Source organism: Cetorhinus maximus, chromosome 8 (assembly GCF_964194155.1).
Source record: "Cetorhinus maximus chromosome 8, sCetMax3.hap1.1, whole genome shotgun sequence".
Classification (NCBI taxonomy): Eukaryota; Metazoa; Chordata; class Chondrichthyes; order Lamniformes; family Cetorhinidae; genus Cetorhinus; species Cetorhinus maximus.
The window spans coordinates 129,576,827-129,599,652 of NC_135886.1; the positions used below are offsets into that span (position 1 = coordinate 129,576,827).

A 22,826-nucleotide genomic window follows, 5' to 3' on the forward strand; every position below is an offset into this window, starting at 1 on the left:
ATCAGGGGGGTTGGGGGCGGGTGGGGGAACTCTCCAGTGGTTGGGAGCATACCTAGCACAAAGGAAGATGGCGATGGTTGTTAGAGGTCATTCATCTCAGTCCCAGGACATTAGTGCAAGGGTTCCTCAGGGCAGTGTCCTAGGCCCAGCAATCTTCAGCTGCTGCATCAGTGACCTTCTCTCCATCATAAGGTCAGAAGTGGTAATGTTTGCTGATGATTGCACCATGTTCAGCACCATTTGCTGAATTGTAAAGCAGTCCATATCCACATTCAGCAAGATCTAGACAACATTCAGGCTTGGGCTGATAAGTGGCTAGTAACATTCAGCGCACACAAATCCCTGGCAATGACAACCCCCAACAAGAGAGAATCTAACCATTTCCTCATGATATTCAATGGCAGAAATTTCCCCCCACTCGAGGGGTTGTGCGGAGGTGGGCACGAACCCAATCGACACCCCCTGATCGGGGCCACGCCGCCATTTTATGTGGGCGGGCCAATTAAGTATCGCCCAGCGTGACGCACGCCCGGAAGTGCTGAATAGTCCCTGTGTGGGTGGTGTGGGGGGGGGGGGGGGGGGGGGGGGGGGGAGAGATTCCCTGAGTCAGGGCCTGCACGCAAAAGAGCGTGCCTCAGGGAGATTATTCAAAAATTTAAATTAAGAAAAGAAAAAATTTTAGGACATATCCCCTCATGTGACAGTGTCACAGGAGCTGGGACATGTCAATGAAAATTAATGAAAAACTTTGTTTAATTTATAAACCCTTCACGAAACCTCAGCCCGCCCATGGATGAGGTTCCATGAAAAATGCGAAGGCCGCCTGGGCTATTTGTCTGCCCGCCAACCTTAAGGTTGGACGGGCAGCTCAGTTTATTACTTTAATTGATTTTTAAATGGCCTTAATAGGCCTTTGACAGTTTGGCGGGCTGAGTCGGCTGGGCGCCCGCCGAACTGAGGATCAGAATGACACGCGGTGACGACGGGACACACGCCCGACATCACCGCGCATCATTTTACACGTCGGCGAGCGGGGCCCACCTGCACTCACCAACCCGAAAATTCTTCCCAATGGCATTACCATCGCTGAATCCCTCAATATCAACATCCTGGGGATTACCACTGACCAGAAATTAAACTGGACCGCTCATATAAATACTGTGGCTACAAAAGCAGGTCAGAGGTTGGGATTTCTCTGGCAAGTAACTCACCTCCTGAATCCCCAAAGCCCTGTCTACCCACTTACAAGGCACAAGTCAGGAGTAGGATTGTGGTGGAATACTCTCCACTTGCCTGGATGAGCACAGCTCCAATAGCACTCAAGAAGCTCAACACCATCCAGGACAAAACAGCCCGCTTGAATGGCACCCCATCCACCACCTTAAACACTCACTTCTTCTACCACCGATGCACAATGCCAGCAGTGTGTGCCATCTACAAGCTACACAGCAGCAACTCACCAAGGTTCCTTCGATAGCACCTTCAAAACCCGCGACCTCTACCACCTAGAAAGATAAGGGCAGCAGATGCACGGGAACACCTTCACCTGAAAGTTCTTCTCTAAGCCACACAACACCCTGACTTGGAGTTATATCGCTGTTCTTTCACTGCTGCTTTGTCAATATCTTGGAACTCCGTTCCTAACAGCACTATGGATGCACCTACAACAGATAAATTGCAGCAGTTCAAGGAGGCAAGCTGACCTTCTCAAGGGCAATCAGGGATGGGCAATAAATGCTGGCCTAGCCAGCGACACCCACATCCTGTGAATGAATAAATAAATAAAACAGAATCTGCTATGAAGCATTGCAGTCAGGTAACATTTTCGAATTTTTTTTTTAATTTGTTGCTGTTTGGTTAAAACAGTTAAAAATGGGTTTCATCACAAAAAAAGCAATTTGATCAAACTGTCTAGTCAAACACCTGAGTAACTCGATTTTTAATAACTGAAAATTACTTTAAACAGAGCCAGTTGATAGAAACTAACCACTGACTGTCAATATAAACTATGCACTTTAAAGAAAAATCATATTCAAAAGCTTTTAAAATATGCTTGTTAGTGACCTTGCTTCTTTAAAAAAATGCTCAATGCTCAAGGAGGCTCTTCCTTGAAGGCCTGCAAACTGACGCTCTCACTGAAAACACCTAATGGTGCTTCATTCAAATGGGGCTGTGGTCAGTTTTGTGGACAGGGCTGGTTTTTAATGCAATGAACTTCAAGCTGCGCTTAAAATTCTACAAGCTTTTGCACTGCTTTCATCAATTTCAGATGCATTGTGACAAACTAATTCGCACAATCAGGCGGTTCCTGCCAAGTTTTGTTTTAAACTCTAGCTTGGCTTCATGTAACCATTACTTCTCAACATACCTCATGCTCTTTCCAACTCTTCAACATTGGTGTCCTTGTTCCTTCATTTGGACTTCTCATTACTTTTTAAATAAAACATGGTATTCTCTAATGCATTTTAACAAAGAGGATTGTCTGACTCGAACTACAGAAACAATTTACTTCCACAGCTAGCATCTATGTCACTCTACATTGCCAAATGAAGATAGCACTCCTCAGTCATTGTGCAGTATTATATCTAATAGCTTAGTGGACAATGGAAATAATACATCGAAGGTTGGAAGTCATTTTATTTTCAGCAATTTATAAATTATTTCATTAAGAGTAGTTATTGCACAGAACCACTAAATCTCTGAACCCAAATTGTGGTGCTTCTAAACAAGCTTGAGTCAAATACTTCTAACCAAAACTATGGTCATAACTATCTAGCTTCTTCATGAAAGAAAAAAAGAACTTGCACCTATATAGCACATTTCACGTCTTTTGGACATCTCAAAATGCTTCACAACCAATGAATTACCGATTTTCAAATGGCAAGGTCCAAGAAACAACGAAATAAACAACTAGATGACTTTTCTTTAAATTAGAGTAACATCAGTTAAGAGATAAGTGCGAGCCAGAAGAACTCCCCTGTCTTTTTAGTGCACTATGGAATATTTTATATCTATCCGAGCAAAAAAGACAGGGTTTCAATCTAAGCTCTCATCCAAAAATGGTTCCTTTCACAAACAATATTCCTCTGGTGCTGAACTCAACTGTCAGGCTCAATCAAATGCTCCTGGCACTGGAACTGGGCTTGAACCCAAGGCCTCTTGACTCAGAGGCGAGAGTGCTACTAACAGGCTGATACATAAATCATTAGTTGTGCATTATTTACCCCTAGTGGAAGAAGCTCAGAACCGCCAACACCCTCACAGTTTGATATCCAAATTATTATATTTGACCTCTTCCATTAGAAAACAAAAATGCTGATTTTTTCATTTCTCGGAAAACACAATGTTGTCATAACTTCTCACATAGGTATACCAACAGCAACAACCTCTTATCTTTAATGGCTTTACTTCGCATCTTTATACACTGACATCCGTGGTCTAGCTATCCACTCCATTGTTAAAGCTGCCTCCATGAAGCTTAGTTTCTACTTCAACATTTCTTAACGCTATAAAGTTGTAGCCAATGTCACTGCAAGAATTCCATCACCCAAGGACTGCAGCTGTTTACACCAAAGACACAAAACCTTTAACTCCACTTTACTTTCGAGTACACTTGGTCTAGAGTGCCCACATGCAATATCACTGAATATTAACGAGTACAACAAATTTCCAATTAAAAGATGAGTACTTACTTTCCACATTTTTTCCTGAATTGCTTCTCTATCCCTTGTGGCCTACAAATGGGAATACAAAATGATGAATATTTTACGTTGTCATGAAAATATACTAATTTTTCACAATATTATTGTGAGTTATTGTAAAGGTAGGTTAATAATGGGATTTGGATTAGTTTCCTTGTGTAGATATGCGTGTAAGGGGAATTTAATTGAATTGGATACAGCCGATCTGGAGCTTTTGAGTTATCAAAAGGGGAAACTAGGTTTGAAATGCTAAATACGTAAACATGGCTGAAGTTTCAGAATGGGAGGTGTGAGGAACATTTGCATTTTTAGATAAATTAAGTTAGCTTGAATTTCAAAGAGATGGGTCGATGTTACACCTAGTCATAAGAAGCTAAGCCAAACGGTGTGTTTATTTTTTCCAAAGGTTATTGATAATATGAGTACCATGAAAAATATATATTATGAGAAAAGTAAAGTTGCAAAGACATATTGGAACCATGGAATTTACATTAAAGAGGGAGAAACATGTATAAAGTAGATGAGGTTATGGGTAAGGGAAAAGGCATTCTAATATCTAACACAAGTGTGAAAAGCCTCCAGCCTCTATGCATCTAGTTGCTGTCTACAGAAACTGAAGCTCAGAAAGCTCACTTTCAGTATCACCGTCCAGAGTATTGTGTGCTTTGCCTGGGTCTGTTTAAATATATATTTTGTTTTACTGTTGCCTTAATGAAGGTATAACTGGGAGCCAATTAGGGGATTTAGAGGTCATTATAGTAGTAATTTGTAGACCTATGTATTGTACTTAAAATCTTTTCATTTATTAATAAATGATTAATTTAGTTTTGTAAAAAACCTCTAAGTCTCAATGGGCTTATTACTACTGAATACAAGGCAATCGTCTCGAAATAAAATACAAATTGCATAACAGTTCTGGCAGCTGTTTCAATTTTTCCTCTGGGTTTTGAGGAGGTCGGGATTTACCATTCACTGTGCCATAACAAAGTGATTACTATCATCCAAAATTCATGTTCGAATATTGTTGTAAATTGACCCTGACCTGTTTCATGAAAGGAATGAATGAGATGGAAATTACTTCTGCAATTGAATTACCCACCACCAAATGTGTTACATAGTTATCTCTTCCTTGAGTTTTTCCCCAGTGAAGCTCTGCAAATCTCTCTTCATAACCATAGCAGCTCAAGTTCCAGCATCATTGATTTAATTCTTTTCTAAAGCATCTAATACATTGATGGCTTTCTGAGGGCAAGGGAATAAAAGTATCACTTCCCAATGACCAGTAAAATCTTTGGCCCAAGAATATTTGATACCGCAATGGGTCACAGTTGGACAACACAAACATCTTGTTTAAAACTGTCCAATACACCCTCCAACCTCAATCGAGGCTTCCAGAACACATTGAATACTGCCACCTTACCTTCGAATATAAATGCTCTCATCTTCCTCAATATTACAGAATTTGTGAGCATGTTTGGATGCATCGATGACACGTGCTCGGTCTTGAGGTCTCATGGGCAGTTTCTCCAAATGGCAATCTGATGAAGCCAATAAAATAATTAATTTAAAACGATGCACATCACTACTTGGTCGCTTGTTGAGTTGTCTGAGATTGAACCATATAAATCAAAAATTCACAGGTTTGATCTTAATCTATGGGGAGATAATGGATTCCAGTAAAGGCAAAAATTGGGGTGCAATTTGCCTTAGTAGTCCTGGGTTAGGAAATGAGTGGAGGAAATAAAATAGCAGATAAGATTCCTGCTTCATACACAGTCAAGCTGCCTTCCAATATTAAAACAAAAACTAAATATTTCAGATTTCTAGCATCTGCAGTAAGAACAAAAATTGCTGGAAAAACTCAGAAGGTCCAGCAGCATCTGTGGGAGAAACAAAGTTAACATTTCAAATCCATGATCTTTCATCAGGACATCAGAACGATATCACTGGTTTGGTTGAGTGGGCGGAAAAGTGGCAAAATGGAATTCAATCAGACAAGTGTAAAGTAATGCATTTCGAGAGGGCAAACAAAGCAAGGAAATACTCAATAAACAAGAGGATATTGAGAGGGGTAGAGGAAGTGAGAGACCTTGGAGTGATCACAGGTCCCTGAAGGTGGCAAGACAGGTTGATAAGGTGGTAAAGAAAGCATCTGGAACACTTTTCTTTATTGGATAAGGTACTGAATACAAAAGCAGGGGTGTAATGCTAGAACTGTGTAAACCACTGGTTAGGCCACAGCTGGAATTTTGGGTACAGTTCCGGTGACCACATTACAAGAAGGACATAATTACTCTAGAGAGAGTACAGAGGAGATTTATGACAATATTGCCAAGGCTTGAAAATTACAGCTATGAGGAAACATTGGATAGGCTAGGGTTATTTTCCTTAGAACAGAGGGGGCTGAGGGGTTCCTAATTGAGGTGCACAAAATTATCGGGGGCCTAGATAGGGTAGACAGGAAAGACCTGTTTCCCCTAGCTGAGGGGTCAATTACCAGGTGGCATAAATTTAAGGTGATTAGTAGAAGGGTTAGACGGTACATGAGGGAAAGCTTTTTCACCCAGAGGGTGGTGGGCGTCTGGAATTCACTGCCTGAATTGGTGGTTGAGGCTGAAACGCTCAACTCATTTAAAAGGTGCCTGAAGTGCTATAACATACAAGGCTAAGGACCAGATGCTGGAAAATGGGATTAAAATGAGCGGCTATTCCGCCCCCCTGCCCTCATTTTTTTGGCCAGCGCAGAGACTGTAACTTTTCTATGGTTCTATGATTCTATGAGGAAAAATGTTTTCACCCAGAGGGTTGTAAGGGTCTGGAACTCACTGCCTGAAAGGGTAGTAGAGGCAGAAACCCTCAATTCATTTAAAAGGTGTCTGGATATGTACCTCAAGTGTCGTAGGCTGTCGGGCTATGGGCCAATGGCTGGAAAGTGGGATTAGGCTGGGTGGGTCATTTTTTAGCCGGCACAGACATGATGGACCAAGTGGTCTCTTTCTGTGCTGCAAACTTTCTATGGTTCTACATCAACCTGATACATTATCCCTGTTTCTCTCCACAGTCACTGCCTGACCTGCTGAGTTTTTCCAGCATCTTTTGTTCTTATTTCAGCTTATCAATATTCTCTATCTCACATACAAAGCAGTGCCCCAATAGTGATAGCAGAAGACTGCAGACACTTGAGAAAAAGTATTCAGATGAAAAAAGGGGGAAAAAGGTTGACAGAATGTGAAGAAATAAAAAACACTCAACTTTTGTGAAAATGTACATTTACCTACAATTCCTGGAAGAAAAGAGATAAAGCATTGGGCAGAATTTTGCCGTCGGCAAGCAGGGGGCGGGGCCCGCTCGCCGACGCGGGATGATGTTGGGCGGATCCCCCGATGTCATCCCGCCCCATTTAAATTTTCAGGAGGGCGGGGGAGCAGCGAAATCAGCTGTGGGCCCATCGACCTGTCAATGGCCAATTGAGGCCATTGACAGGATCATTAAAACAATTAAAGGACCTGCCCGTCCAACCTTAAGGTTGGCGGGCCGGCCAGAAGCCCCAGCGGCAACTAGATAAAACATGAAACCTCATCCAGCGGCGGGATGAGGTTTCATGTAGGGTTTTAAAAATTGTAATAAAGTTAATCTGTAAATTATGAACATGTCCCAACTCATGTGACATTGTCACATTCGGGGACATGTAAGGGACTTTTCTTTTCTCTATTTTCAATAATTTTAAAAGTTGAGGCGATCTCCCTGAGGCTGTATTTAGCCTCAGGGAGATAAGTGCGCTCTTTCGTGCGCATGCGCGAAAGAGCGCACTCTCTATTTTAGGGATTCCCCCCACCCGCCCGCACAGGGAGCACGTAGCGCTTTGCAGCGGACGTCACGCTGAGCAGGGCCTTAATTGGCCCGCCCATGTAAAATGGCGGTGCGGCCCCTATCGCTGGCGGCGATCAGCTCCGCGCCTGCCCGCGATTGGGTCAGGTCCGCTCACCCAACAAACGGAAAATTCTGCCCATTATTTTTTCATTCAGACTCTCCATGTCTTCTAATCCCAAGGTGAAATGAACAATGTTGTGAGATTCTCTATGTCATAACCCAAATATGAACCAATTAAAAAACAAATGGGAACAGGGTAGCAGAAAACATAGGTCAACGGATTCCACTGTGATATCCAAAAGCAGAACAAACTATTTCACAGGTGTGTTCTACCACAAATAGTCACACTTCTGCCAGTGACAGCGGAAACAAAAGCAGCCTCTGAAAACCGTATCAAATCTTCATATATCTGTCATTCCAACCCTTTCTTTGCGCTGGGGCCATTAAAATATTTAACAGCAGACAATACAAGCTCATCACATTGGTGAAAAATAATAACGGCGAAATATTAGATAAAAACAGCACAAATACAATGGATAGCAAAAAAATGCATCTCCTGGGTTGGTCAGAAGTATTAATTGGAATGCAAGAATGTTTAAAAGTTACTTGCGAAGAAAATTAGTTTCTTAGCACCACAATGAGCCACCATACAGCCAAGATTTTTTTTAAGTCAGAGGTAACAATGGCAGCTTCAGTAAAAATTTTGCAGACTTTTCATAATGCCAGTCTAGTTATCTAATCAAAATAGTACATGGAGGCACAGTGGTGCAAAATAGCTGCAATTCTCCACACAACAATCTCAAAAGAGTTACTCTCAGAAGCATTAAAGCACCTTCTACCTGGAGGAAGGGAAGAAACAAAAGAAGGATTTAAGTGAGAATGAATTTGGGGTGGCCAGCTATAGCACGGCATGTAGGAAGGCATGGGACATGGTCTCCAGCCCGAATCAGAAGCTCAAGAATAAGCAAAGCGCAGGGAGAAATAAAAAGAGAAAAGATAGGAAGATAAACTCAAGAAGAAAAAATTATGACTACGTTGAAATTTACTTAACCTTCCTCACATCCTTGTTGGCTATATTAAGAGCATTGGGAATGCGGTGCTGGTTGTCAAAGGGCATAACCTTGCCCCCATTATTGAAAAAAAGGTATTGCAGAACAAAAACAAACATTCCCAACCATCCATCTCATTAAGATGAGGGTTCCCTATTTGTTGATTTTTTTAAAAATGTTATTAATTATGGGAACCGGTGGTTTGATTTATCTGTTATATTAATATAACTTTAGTCTAAATCAGTGGCACTCAATGTCAAGGAGTCACTGCAGATCATTCCCCCTTAACCCGTGGCACTTAGCATACTTGCCTTTCTGCATACTGCTAAGCTTGATCGCATGCTGTGCCCAGCAGCAGTGTTAGAATTGAGGTTTTTCTCCTTCTGTCTATTACTGTATAATGATATAAATCAAAGCAATGTTGTTGGAAGATGAGCTCTTCCATGATCGATTGAGCATGTGAAAAAGCTCCCTTAAGAGTTCTGGGCATTCCAGTACCTCCCTCTCTTGTCCAGATCCCATCATTCTAGAGCAAAGGAGGCAATTACAGCATTCCTGAAGAGTGGCCCTTTAACAAAATACTGCTTGAGATTGAGGCCTTGAATTAAAGAATTCTGCACCAATAAATGATATTACTGGAAGTTTGGGAGTCTGTATCTATGGTGTGTAATTGAGACATACATTCTATGCTTAAGATTGTAGTTATACGTAGCTACCAAATTTCAGGGGGGTAGTTCTAAATTGATTCCCAGCTACCAATAATTTGTTTAAACTGGCTAATGACATTCTGACCCTGAGGTTTGTAGAAAATTTTAGCGCACATGCTTACCCAAACTTCCAAAGTTGCACTCCCACCCAACAGATTTTACAATGTATGGGGGCAATTTCCGCTCTGAGGGCCGAATTTTATGGGGGCTTCAGGAGCAGGATAGGAGGTTGTGGGGGGTGGGGTGGGGGGGTGGGTCCAAAAAAAAAATCGGAAGAGTATGTGCTCTCCTGGGACCCTAATGTTGTGATGTTGGTTCTGTATTTTACCAGCGACAGGAAAGATCCAAGGTGGCATTGCCACTATGACACTGCGGGATTGCAATTACCTCGTTTCAAGGTAGTTAAGATTAATGTGCATGTACCCGACTTGGATTTTATGCAGAGTCTGTCCTTTTATGAATGGCATACTGGGATCACAGGCCTTCAGATCTCTGACCGGTTAAAGCTGGCAGCACCGAGGCCTCAGTGCTACCTCTGGAAGTCAGTCATATTGAGTTTGCTAGTTGATTGTTGATAGTCTTGAAGGGAAGAGCGGAGGCCATAACAGGCCTGCTGCCGAAGGCCTCTACGTGTGGGAGCTGCTTGTGGTGGTGGGCTCTCAGTAAGGGACACAGAGTGGCACTAACACTTGTTGCGAGGGGAGTAACAAATGTCATCAATTGCACGCACATGACAATCAAGGATTCACAGACCAACCAACGGCCTTCATAAACAGGAAGGGCTTCCATTCCATCAAGATTCAACTGGTCTGTGAACCCCACAAGGCATCCAATGGGCATTTGCCCAGTCCCAGGGGAGGTCAACGCCAAGGACAGTACATGAGATGGGGACAGAACAACTGTCATGGGACTCTTCAACCCAGACTTTATGGGCCCCTGTGCAGGGAACCAGCCCAGAGGGAGGGTGGAACAGGCACTGGTGGCTTTGCAGGAGCAGCAAGAGGGTTAATCTCCAGGTGGGCAGGTCAGTGGAGTGCATATAAAGGATGGAGGTAGCCGGTTGCACCAAGAGTTACCTGCACTTGAGAGTGCACTGGACATGTCTCATCTACCTGCAAATGTCCAAGCGACAGTGTCAGCAAAGACTGCGGCACTCAAAGGAGGCTCATCACCAACTCATGCACCATGCTGTAGGGTGACCTGCGACACATGGGCTTCGCTAGAAACCTAATGCTTATGACCGTGAAAATTACATTGGATTACAAAGGAAACAGGCCATTTGACCTAACCAGTCCATGCCAGTGTTTATGCTCAACTCGAGCCTCCTTCCATCTTTTCTCATCTAAATATACCATTGTAACCCTCTATTCCCATCTCCACACATTTTAGTTTCCCCTTAAATGCATCCATACTATTCACTCCAACCACTCCCTGTGGTAGTGAGTTCCACATTTTCATCACTCTTTGAGCAAAGAAGTTTCTTCTCTATTCCCTATTGGATTTCAGGTTGATTATCTTATATTGATGGTCTCTAGTCATCTTCTTCCCCACAAGGCAAAACATTCTCTCTGTAGCTACACCATCAAAACCTTGCATAATTTTAAAGACCTCTATTAGCTCAACCCTCAGCCTTCTTCTTTCAAGAGAAGAGTCCCAATCTGTCATTCCTTTCCTGATATGTACACCCACCCATTTCTGGTACCATCCTTGTAAATCTTCTCTGCACCCACTCCAGTGCCTCTATAACCATTTCATAATATATCTCTTTTTTACTATATTGCGATGGTACTGAACTTTTATGCATCCAGCTCTTTCAGGGATCCACTGGGGATAAGCGTGGGGTCTTCCAGGCAGCAGCCCATAACAGAACAAGGAGGTGACCAATGCCTTATTCAAGAGAGCCGGTTGATATATTATCTACCGTATCACCTCTGAAAGGCAGAGTCATCAACTTCGGGTCCATCGCTGGAATCCCCCAGGTGCAAAATGTCATTAATTGTATACATGTGGCCATCAAGGATTCACGGATCAGCCAACGGCCTTCATAAACAGGAAGGGCTTCCATTCCATCAAGATCAAACTGGTCGACAACCCCCACAAGCGCATCCAGTGGGTGTATGGTCAGGTCTCGGGAAGCAGCCATGACTTCTACATACGAGAACAGAAAATGATTTTAAAAATCAGCAGCTCTGGCAACATCTGTGGGGAGAGAAACAGAGTTAACGTTTCGAGTCCGTATGACCCTTCTTCAGAGCTGAAGAGAAGTGGAAATGTGATGAAATTTATACTGTTTAAGGGGGCAGGGGCAGGTGGAGTTGGATAGGAGGCCAGTGACAGGTGGGGGCAAAGGAGGGATTGACAAAGATGTCATGAACTAAAGGACAAAGGGAGTGTTAACGGTTGTGGTTAGTGCTAAGAAATGGTGCTGATAGTGGCATAAAGGTAAGAAAGCAGAATGTGATAATAGCAGAACATGTTCCCCCTCAATCTCTTCTGCTCCAGGGAAAATAACCCCAGTCTATCCAATCTCTCCTCCAGCCCAGGCAACATCCTGGTACATCTCCTCTGCACGCTCACATCCTTCCAATAAGGTGGATTCCAGAACTGCACGCAATACTCTAGCTGTGGCCTAACCAGCATTTTATACAGTTCCAGCATAACCTCCCTGTTCTTATATTCTATGCCTCAGCTAATAAAGACAAGTATCCCATATGCCTTCCTAACCACCTTACCTACCTGTCCCACTACCTTAAGGGACCAGTGAACATGCACACCAAGGTCCCTCTGATCCTCGGTACTTTCCAGGGTCCTACCTTTCATCGTGTATTCCCGTGCCTTGTTTGTCCTATAATGATTAATCTCATACATACTCACTTCAAATGACCCTGACGCCTTTTCAATTTGAGTACAATAAAGATCCACCTTAATGCAGACCAGATTTCATCTCCTTCTAACACAATCCTGTGCCTTGCAGCCATGTTCACCAGGTGCACTGACAGAGCTGAGGAGCTGACCAAACACAGCCTGCCCCTACACTGGAAGCCTACTGAGGGAGCAAGGGTTTAGGTGACATCTGAGAAGGCAGCAAACAAAAACATGAACGATTAACAACAGTCATCAACTCCATTACATCCAGATGTTCTTACCGCGCATTTCTGTGCTTCTATGAGGTATGTCCCCTGCACTTGCAGCTGTGGTGGAGGCAGTCTGTTCATCGTGTTGTCCTGTAGCCTGGGATGACCTGGCCATCCTCTTGGCTGCTGGAGGTGCCGAGGTCACTGGCAGAGGGACTGAGGAGCTGCTGTCCACACTCAGGGCACCCTGAGAGGAGCCCTAAATGTGGAAGACAGCCTCTCTCTTGCCTTGTGAAGCACACTTATACCTCCCATCTGATCGGAGAAAGACAAGGACCTGGTGGAGATTCAGGTGCCTTATCCCCCTCTCACCTTGCAACTGATGCAATGAGCTCATGGATAAGCCGGTGGTATGCAGGTCTGCACATATCTCAGTACTCACTGATTGGTCTGCTGGATCTGGCTCTCCATGAAGGTCACCAACCTCCTGAAGGAAGCCATACACGTACATGCCTGACATGGCCACACTCCTGGCCTGAATGGACCCTCCTATAATCTGCGCATAGCTGCACATAGCCTCAGGGAGCCCTGCCCGATATCCCCTTACCTCTCACTACAAACCCATGGTGCCAACACAAGGGGCCCGACATAGGCCTGGGGCTCAGCATGGGTCTGGCCTCTCACATTACTCCAACTGTCAGTGGCCTGGGGTGCCACAGCCTCTGTTAGCTGCTCAGGCACAGCTGTGATGTGACACTGAATCATACCCACAGGCATGAGTGTCTGCACTGATGAAGGATGCGGGAGGGATAGGGGTGTTGGGGTGATGTGACACTGCACCTTCTGAGGATCGCTCTGCTTGCACCTCAGAGGTGGACTACAGGCCCCCAGCCTCAGCGGCTGACTGTCCTTCTGGAGTGCTGAAAGCTTCACAAGAGAATCCAAACAATTAGGGACCAAGGGCTTCACGTCTCTTCTTCCCAAACATGTCTGATGTGGTTCTCCAGCTGTGCCGTGGTGGATATGTGAGCACTCTATCTCCTCACCCTCTTGGGTTGACACTCCGGTCTCGCCACCCGCAACTGTGCGGTTGTCCTGCAAATCAGCAGTTCTAGAGCCTCCTCCTCTGCGGCATCAGTGATCGAGCATCAGCTTTGACCCTCTTATGTTGTGGGTCCATTTCTCCTGCAAGCAGGAGCGACACTATGAGGTTCCACACAAAACTAGCACAACACTTAAGCTGGTAGCAGCCCTTTGGCCCATGATGGAGGTTCCTGGATGCCCCCTCCAAACGTCCGCTCTCAAGGGATGTGGTGGGGGTGAGCAAAGATAGGCGTCCAGCTATTGTCAAGTTGCTGCCATGCATCATGCAGCAGCAGGTGCTGGTGCTCCCCCTTGACAGCACCTGCTTGGTTACTCCCTCCCTATCCAGCACAACATCCCGCGTTGCCACATACAAGCCCGAAAGAGGGGAGCATTATGGAAGGCTCACTCTAGCGAAGGGGAGCACATTATTGACACATTTGCAGCACTGCATCCAGGGTTCAGAAGGGTGACCCCCACAGCTGCTGACCTTGTCTGTAATCTCTGCCAAAGCTTGCTTGGTCAAGAGGGCTGTCTCTTCTTGCTATCCCTTGTGAAAAGGAGCTCCTGCCTTTCCCTTCCAGCCTGGAGGAGAACCTGCACAGAGACACTGTTAAATCATGTGGTCACTTGGTGCCTGCCGTCCAACAGGTTTCCTGCAGTCTCCTGGTCCGCTCCTTGGCTTCTCAGTTGAGCCTCAAGCCTTCCGTAGGATTCCACATCAGGCACAAAGGTCGACGGCTCCACAATCCTTCAGCCTCTAGGGTGGAGGGCAGCAGTTTGGAGGCAAGGGTGCTCTAGAGTGCTGCTGTGACAAATGCAATGTTCGAAGCTGGACTGAATGCCAGCATTTGCCTCTGTATCAGTTGACATTGTGATCCATGTAAATTCAGCCCTTAGTCTCTGACTCTGTTTATAGAGAATTCTGGGGTCTAAAGCACTCCCACAGCACCTTTAAGTTGGGCTTTACACCACATCGAAATTATACTTTATACGATGTCAAGCTTAAGCAGCAGCAGATGACCTACTCTGGAGGAAAGATGGGGGGGTGGGGTGTGCAAGGGGATCTCACATTGTTGCACTGTGAAATCATGTTGGGATTTGACTCCAAGTGTCAGGTTCACATTGCTTCAAAGCTGAAATTGCTTGGCAGTGATACAAAAAACTGGTTGTAGAACTACACATTCATTAGAACATTTTGAGAGGGCTGCACCACAAGTCTCTACTGTGCTCTCAGAAGTGTAATATGCGAACAGCATCCAGAAACAACATCTGCACACCCTCCATGACACTTCAATAATAGTAAAACATTATTTTTGGTACATGCAAGACTTTGATCTGAACACACACACTCTGGCAACCAAATTATATATCTGATGAAAGGTCAAAGGCCTGAAACGTGACCCCTCTTTCTCTTGCCACAGGTTTACTGAGTATCTCCATCAATTTTTTTAAATAGTAAACATCAGATATACCATATAACATTTGCTAAAAAGTGATACACAAAGCAAAATACTATGGATTTGCAAATCTAAAATATAAACAGATAATGCTTGAAATCTTCAGCGGGTCAGGCAGCATCTGTGGAGAGAAATACAGTGAACTTTTCAGGTTGATGGCCTTTCAATTCTGAAAAGTTATCCGTTTCTCTCTCCACACATACTACCCTATTGAGTATTTCCAATACTTTGTTTCATTTTTAAATACTTTGTTTTTATTTTAATAGTCAATGCTACTCGATATGAGGATAACATCCATACTAACAAAATCTTAAAAATACGAACAAAAATTGTAGTATGAATTGATGCTTGGCAATAATGTAAAAGTGCTTGGATGAGCCACAATGCTGGTTTAAAATCAGAGTGAGTACTAGGCCCCCCAGACACTTCAAGTGTTTCATTGTTATGATTTCATTGTAAGTCAAAAAGTCACAAAGAATTATGATTAATTCACACATTTATTTTGTTCTGTGCTGGGGCCTCAGCTACTCACTATATTTATTAATGACTTAGGTAACACAATGGAGGCCCATGCATTAAAGTTTGCTGCTGATACAAAGATCAGTAGCATTGCAAGTAGTGCAGACAGAAGCATTAAATTACAGAGACATTGATGGATTAAGTAAGTAGACAAAACTATGGGACATAGATTTCATGCAAGCAAGTGTGAGGTCATTCATTTTGGTTCAAAAAGTTATTGATTCAATTGCATTTTAAATGGTAAAAGCTGGAAAGAGTGGAGATAGAAAGAGATTAAGGTGCTCAGATATCTAGATCACTAAAATGTATTCGTCTGGTACACAAATTAGCCTTTATAATTATAGAGGGCTGGAATATAATGGGAAGTTTTGTTACAATTATACCAAGCCTTGGGTTGATTGCATCTGGATAGAATGCGATACAGCTCCAAGGCAGGATGGTGTGTGGCTTGGAGGGGAACTCCAGGTGGTGGTGTTCCCATGCATCTGCTGCCCTTATCCTTCTAGGTGGTAGAGGCCAGGGGTTTCAAAGGTGCTGTTGAAGGAGCCTTAGCAAGTCGCTGCAGGCATCTTGCAGATGGTCCATAGTGCTGCCACTGTGCATCAGCGGTGAAGGGAGTGAATGTTGAAGGTGGTGGATGGCGTGCCAATCAAGCGGGCTGCTTTATCCTGGACGATGTCGAGCTTGAGTGCTGTTGGAGTTGCACTCTAGGCAAGTGGAGATTATTCCACCACACTCCTGATTTGTGCCTTGTAGGTAATGGACAGGCTTTGGGGAGTCAGTAAGTGAATTACTCGCTGCAGAATTCCCAGCCTCTGGCCTGCTCCTGTAGCCACAGTACTTATATGGCTGGTCGAGTTCAGCTTCTGGTCAATGGTGATCCCCAGGATGGTAATGCCATTGAATGTCAAGACGAGATGGTTGGATTTGCTCTTGTTGGTGACAGTCATTGCCTGGCACTTGTGTGGTGCAATGTTACCTGCTATTTATCATGCCAAGCCTGAATATTGTCCAGATCTTGCTGCATGTGGGCATGGACTGCTTCAGTATCTGATGAGTCTTGAACTCTGCTGAACAATATGCAATCATCAGCGAACATTCTCACTTCTGACCTTATGATGGAAGGAAGGGCATTAATGAACCAGCTGAAGATGATTCTCCTGCAGTGATGTTCTGGGGCTGAGACGATTGACCTCCAACAACCACAACCATCTTCCTTTGTGCTAGGTGTGACTCCAGCCAGTGGAGAGTTTACTCCTTGATTCCCATTGACTGAGGAACCCAAATTGAGTGTCAATGAGCAGGTTATTGCTGAGTAAGTGCCGCTTGATAGTATTGTTAATGACACCTTCCATCACTTTGCTGATGATCGAGAGTAGACTGATGGGGCGATAATTGACCAGGTTGGATTTGTCCTGCTTTTTGTGGACGGGACATACCTGGGAAATTTTCCACATTGCCGGGTAGATGCCAGTGTTGTAGCTGTACAGGAACAGCTTGGTTGGAGGCATGGCTAGTTCTGGAGCACAAGTCTTCAGTACTATTGCTGGAACATTGTCAGGGCCCATAGCCTTTGCAGTATCCAGTGCCTTCAGCTGTTTCTTGATCACGTGGAGTGAATTGAATTGGCTGCAGATCGGCATTTGTGATGCTCGGGACCTCAGGAGGAGGCTGAAATGGATCATCCACTCAGCACCTCTGGCTGAAGATTGTTGCAAATGTTTTAGCCTTGTCTTTTCTCTGATGTGCTGGGCTCCCCCAATACGGGGGATAGGGATATTTGTGGAGCCTCCTCCTCCAGTGAGTTGTTTAATTGTCCACCACCATTCACAACTGGATGTGGCAGGACTGCAGAGCTTAGATCTGAACCGCCGGCTGTGGGATCACTTAGCTCTGTCTATCACATGCTGTTTTCGCTGTTTGGCATGCAAGCAGTCCTGTGTTGTAGCTTCACCGGGTTGATAGCTCATTTTAAAGTATGTTTGTCCTGTTCCAGGCAAGCCCTCCTGTACTCTTCATTGGACAAGGATTGATCCCCTGTCTTGATGGTAATGGTAGATTGGGGGATAAACCAAGCCATGAGGTTACAGAGTGTAGTTGTATACAATTCTTAAAGCTGTGACGACCCAGCATCAAATAATCCTTTCAAATCTCACAATGGCAGGCCCAGGCATGGAACATGCTTAGTTGGTGATGTACAGAAGGCAACTGACACCTGTAAAACTATACATCCTACAATCTCATTACAAATGTATATATTTTTTTACACATCTTGGTCATTCTATTGAATACATTTTCTAGAAGCCTAGACACCATCAGGTATGCCAGAATGCAATTTCCTAAAATGAGAAATTCATTCAGTTCACATTGACACTTGATTCGATGTAATATTTGTATCAATAAAATCACAAAAACATACAAGTAGCATCTTGCACTACTGTCATTGGCTTCAGATGAAAAGGAGGAAAGAAACTTGAAAATTAAATTCACCTTCGAGAATGGAAATTAGGCAAGATACCTAAGAGGCAGGTGATCCTGCTTTACACAATCACCCAAAATCAGGATTACCTCAATGGGTCAGGTTCCATAATTACAATGATGATATTCAGCTCTAGCTCTGCACCATATCTCCTGACCCCCTCCACCAAATCTCTGCTGTCTGACATCCAGTCCTGAATAAAACCCCTGCAAAATTTTTTTAATGTATTTATACAGTACAGATAAACAATCTATATGTGTCTGTGTGTGTATATCTATATATTATATATGTATGTATATATTATATACTATTTATAGTTCATCAGCTGAGTAAAGAACTGAAATGTTTGCATCAATTGGATAAAACTGCTTGTCAGCAATGCGCTGAAATTAAGTTACAATGCAATGGCAAATCAGAAAGGAGCTAACTCATTAGAAAGGAGCTAACTCATTAAACTAAAATACTATTGAAGCTGTAGCTGCCTTGTTTAAAAACTTTAATCTCTGCTGGCAGGATTTTCACAGATCGAAAACTGCTGGACTCAGAAGATAACTCTTGAGCTACAAACAGAATATTGACAGTTAGCTGTTGAGAATGGTGTTTGCATGATTTACTTTGTACTTGCAGTGAGTTATCGTTATTCCCTCACTCAAGGAATTAATTCTGCTTTCATGTTATTGAGCATTGTCAAGGTCCTGTGGCTCAGAGGTATGAGGTAAACATACTTAAATTTTCTCACAGGTGCTTGTTAGAATAGAACTTGAATATTGCTGAAAAGAGAGGCATGTTGCTGATGCTTTTCATCTTGCATTCATTAGGACAAACACAACAGTGCCAAATTTCAAACAATCACACCAAATTGTAGTACAGGAGAAAAGGGGTGTTGATTGGGTGGCAAGTCAATTCTGATTGGCCGAGGCATTGCCATGGAGAAATCAACAAGGAGCTATACATTCCCCATGCTTCCGGGCAATTCAAAAAAGGTGTAAGGCTCGAACATATTCCTTTTGTTTGCAGAGGACAGGTCTTGGAGTATGAATGTATGTCACTTCTAGCAAGCGTAAATGAGTGTACGAACATACGAATTAGAAGGAGTAGGCCATTCAGCCCCTCGAACCTGCTCTGCCATTCAATAAAATCATGGCTGATCTGATTGTAATCTCAACCCCACATTCCTGCCTACCCCCGATAACCTTTCACCCCTTGTTAATCAAGAATCTATCCAGCTCTGCCTTAAAAATATTCAAAGACTCTGCTTCCATCATCGAGGAAGAGTGTTCCAAAGCCTCACGACCCTCTGAGGGAAAAAATTTCTTCCCATCTGTCCTAAATGAACGACCCCTAGTTCCAGATTTTCCCACAAGAGGAAACATCCTCTCCACATCCACCATGTCAAGACCCCTCAAGATCTTAAAGGTTTCAATCAAGTCACCTCTTACTCTTCTAAATTCCAGTGGATATAAGCCTAACCTGTCCAACCTTTCCTCATAAGACAATCCACCCATTCCTGGTATTAGTTCTGTAAACCTTCTCTGAACTTGCATCTTTCCTTAATTAGACCACCAGTACTGTACACAATACTCCAGATGTGGTCTCACCGGTGCCCCGTACAACTGAAGTATAACTTCCCTAATTTTGTAGTCAATTCCCCTCACAATAAATGATAACATTCTATTAGCTTTCCTAAATACTTGCTGTACCTGCATACTAGTCTTTTGTGATTCATGCACTAGGACACCAAGATCCCTCTGAATCTCAGAGCTCTACAATCTCTTACCATTTAGATAATAAGCTTTCTTTTATTTTTCCTGCGAAAATGAACAATTTCACACTTGCCCATATTATATTCAATTTGCCAGATCTTTGCCCATTCACTTAACCTATCTATGTCACTTTGTAGCTCGAACAATTATCTTAAATTGGTTGCTAGTGTAGCTATTAGCACACTCAGGATTATTCAGCCACTGCTGCCCAATTGTGGAATCACATCTAACAGTAGATGTTTTGTTTTGGGTTTTGCAAGTCCAGGCTGGTTGAGCACAGTCTGTACTCTGCCGATCACGAACAACCAAAGGAACATGCTGTTTGATTCGATCAGCCGATCGTTGGGATGTACGGCCTACGCACCTGGCATCACAGTAGCATTGAAATGCATACGCGATGATGCTCAATGTGTGATTGGTAGAATATCTTTTAGAACTGGCGGCAGCATCCTGTTAGCGCTCCCTTTCCTCAACATGCTAGTTCAGAAATCCACTAATGGGTTCTCCACTACCGTTTACTCCAAGCCTACCTTCACCTGTCAATATACACATTGGGATTCGTATAGCTCCACACGCTATAAGACTGACCTTATCAGCAATCTTTTAAATAGGGCCCTAGTCATTTGCTCACCTTGCAAGCTTGACACAGAAACAGAGTGCATGAAAGCTATCCTGTGGGACAATGGCCTGAGCAGACCATTGTTTGCTACGTATCATGCAATCTCACAAATGGTCCAAAGACTGCCACTTTCAGACCCGAAAAATGCCTGGTCTACTTCAAATTACCCTGGAAAGGCAAAGTATCTCAAAAATTTTAACAACAGGTTAAGCAAGCCATTTCATGCCACTACTCTACAGTGGCTACGTGAGTGATATTTTCCACTATCAGGATGCTGCCCTCAGTCCAAAAAGACATTTTGCCTACCAATTAGTCACACTCACCCACACTTTCCCCATAATGCTGCAATTTCTCCTTTTCAATTATTTATTTTTGAAAATTACTATTGGATCTGCTTCCACCATCTTCTCAGGCAAGGCAGTGCATTGCAGGTCATAACTTGGTGCAGTGTAAACTCTCTTCTCTCCACTTGATCTTTTGCCAATTATGTTAAACTTGTTTTCTCTGGTCACTAACCGTCCCACTAACAGAAAAATTCCTTCCTTATTTACTTTTATCAAACTGCACTGGAATTGGGATTAGACACGAGCGTTGGCCAGCAGTGGTCATGGATTTAATGTGGAGCCAGGAGGAGTACTCTTCTTCACTAAGCTAGGTAAAAAAAGGGGGGAAAAAATTCAAGGTTACCTTTCTTGTGGCAGCTTTCTTCAGTCTCTTTAAAAAACAGCCAAGAACCTGAAGAAACCGATTGCAGCATGCAAGGTGAACCATGTATCTTACTGAAGTGTCAGACTAGATTCTGTCTTCAAGTCCCAACCTTCCGACTCAAAAGACAAGAGTTCTACCACTGAGCCAAGACTGACACACCTAAAGAAGTGTTCCCATCTGCTTTTGTCAGTTCTGTCAAAAGTCTTCTCCCAAAATGTTAACTTGCATTTCCCCCCCCCACCCCCCCGCTTCAGATCCTGATTGGCCTGCTGAGTTTCCAGTTATTTCTAGCTTCACTTCAGATTCCCTGCAGCCTTTTCATCCCAGCACACTACAGTACCACACATTCTCAGACCTGTCACTGTCACATCAGGTTTGCTCTGCATCACATTCAACCTGCTGCACTTCAGGGCTGTAGTTCCACTTCAAAAACAAAAATACCTGGAAAAACTCAGCAGGTCTGGCAGCATCTGTGGAAGGGAGCACAGTTAACATTTCCAGTCCGCATGACTCTTCAGCAGAACTAAGGAAAAATAGAAAAGGGGTGAAATATAAGCTGGTTTAAGGGGGGCGGGGTTGGGACAAGAGAGCTGGATCCAGCTCTCTTGTCCTAATTCCACCCCCCCCCCCCCCCACCGACTTATCCAGCTCTCTTGTCCCAACCCCTCTTGAAACCAGCTTATATTTCACCCCTTTTCTATTTTTCCTTAGTTCTGTTGAAGAGTCATACGGACTCGAAACGTTAACTGTGCTCCCTTCCACAGATGCTGCCAGACCTGCTGAGTTTTTCCAGGCATTTTTGTTTTCGATTTCCAGCATCCGCAGTTTTTTTGCTTTTATATTACTGCAGTTCCACTTTCTCTTAGTGGATTGCTTCAATGATATTTTGGTGTATTCATTACAAAAATTCATCAATCAAAAAAAAAAATCTCTCAAAATCACATTCGTAATATTTTTCTAAAGACGTAAGGAAAAGGAAAAGAAAAAAAAAAGGAGAATGTTACACCCGCACTAACTGTAAACACGTATAAAGGTGCCCTGGCCTGGGGAGATCCTCACCCCGAAGAGCTCAGTACTCGAGCCCGAGGCTTCGGGGCCTGTCGAGTTTGCTTGCTTACCAAGGACCAGCACCATCTGTCCGCACAGACAGTAATAAACATGCAGGGGTTTCTCGCCGTCGTCGTATTCCTCGCGGTCCCGGGTGTCGGAACACACCACACTGCGAGACACCACTTTCGGCATCTTGGTTTACGGGTGGTCAGGAGGAAGCGAGTGACCCGCTCTGGAGATACAGGCTATTCATCCGCCGCCATGTTGGAAACCTGGTGCATTGTGGGACCGAGCAGCCAGTCCTCATGACATCGACTGTGCAGCTGAATGCAAGTGCCCAGTGGGTAACACCTTCCTTCGTCACGGTCTTTCACCACATGGTAGCAAACCTCCTCCAAAGAAAGAGCGAACTGTCACAAAAAGCACAATACTCTGGACGCTGGAAATCTGAAATTTTAAAAAAAACAAACAAAAATAAACGCTGGAAACACCCAGCAGGTCAGACAGCATCTGTGGAGAGAAACAGAGTTCATGTTTCAGGTCGAGATTAAAGAAAGAACTATCATTTTATATGGTGCCTTTCCCAGTCTCGGGACATCCAGAAATGCATCACAGCCCCGATTACTTTTGGAAGTTTGGTCTTTGTTATCGGCACACAATAAATCCTGTCTTGACCTTTGCTCATAATTTCAGATTTTTAACATCTATTATCTTGGTTGCTTACATGTGTACAACACTCAGAGC

At 43.7% G+C, this 22,826-nt stretch overlaps 1 protein-coding gene across 1 annotated transcript in view; it reads right to left on the reverse strand.

Moving 5' to 3' along the window:
• The window catches only part of steep1 (STING1 ER exit protein 1), a 42,807-nt gene extending 20,436 nt beyond the window's left edge, over positions 1 to 22,371 (reverse strand). Inside the window, exons 1-3 of the mRNA XM_078547598.1 lie at positions 22,151 to 22,371; positions 5,122 to 5,239; positions 3,693 to 3,734 (exon numbers count right to left, since the gene is read on the reverse strand). Coding sequence (XP_078403724.1) covers positions 3,693 to 3,734; positions 5,122 to 5,239; positions 22,151 to 22,274 — 284 coding nt within the window. The 5' untranslated portion in view covers positions 22,275 to 22,371. The remainder of the gene's footprint in view (positions 1 to 3,692; positions 3,735 to 5,121; positions 5,240 to 22,150) is intronic.
• Positions 22,372 to 22,826: the final 455 nt, after the last annotated feature.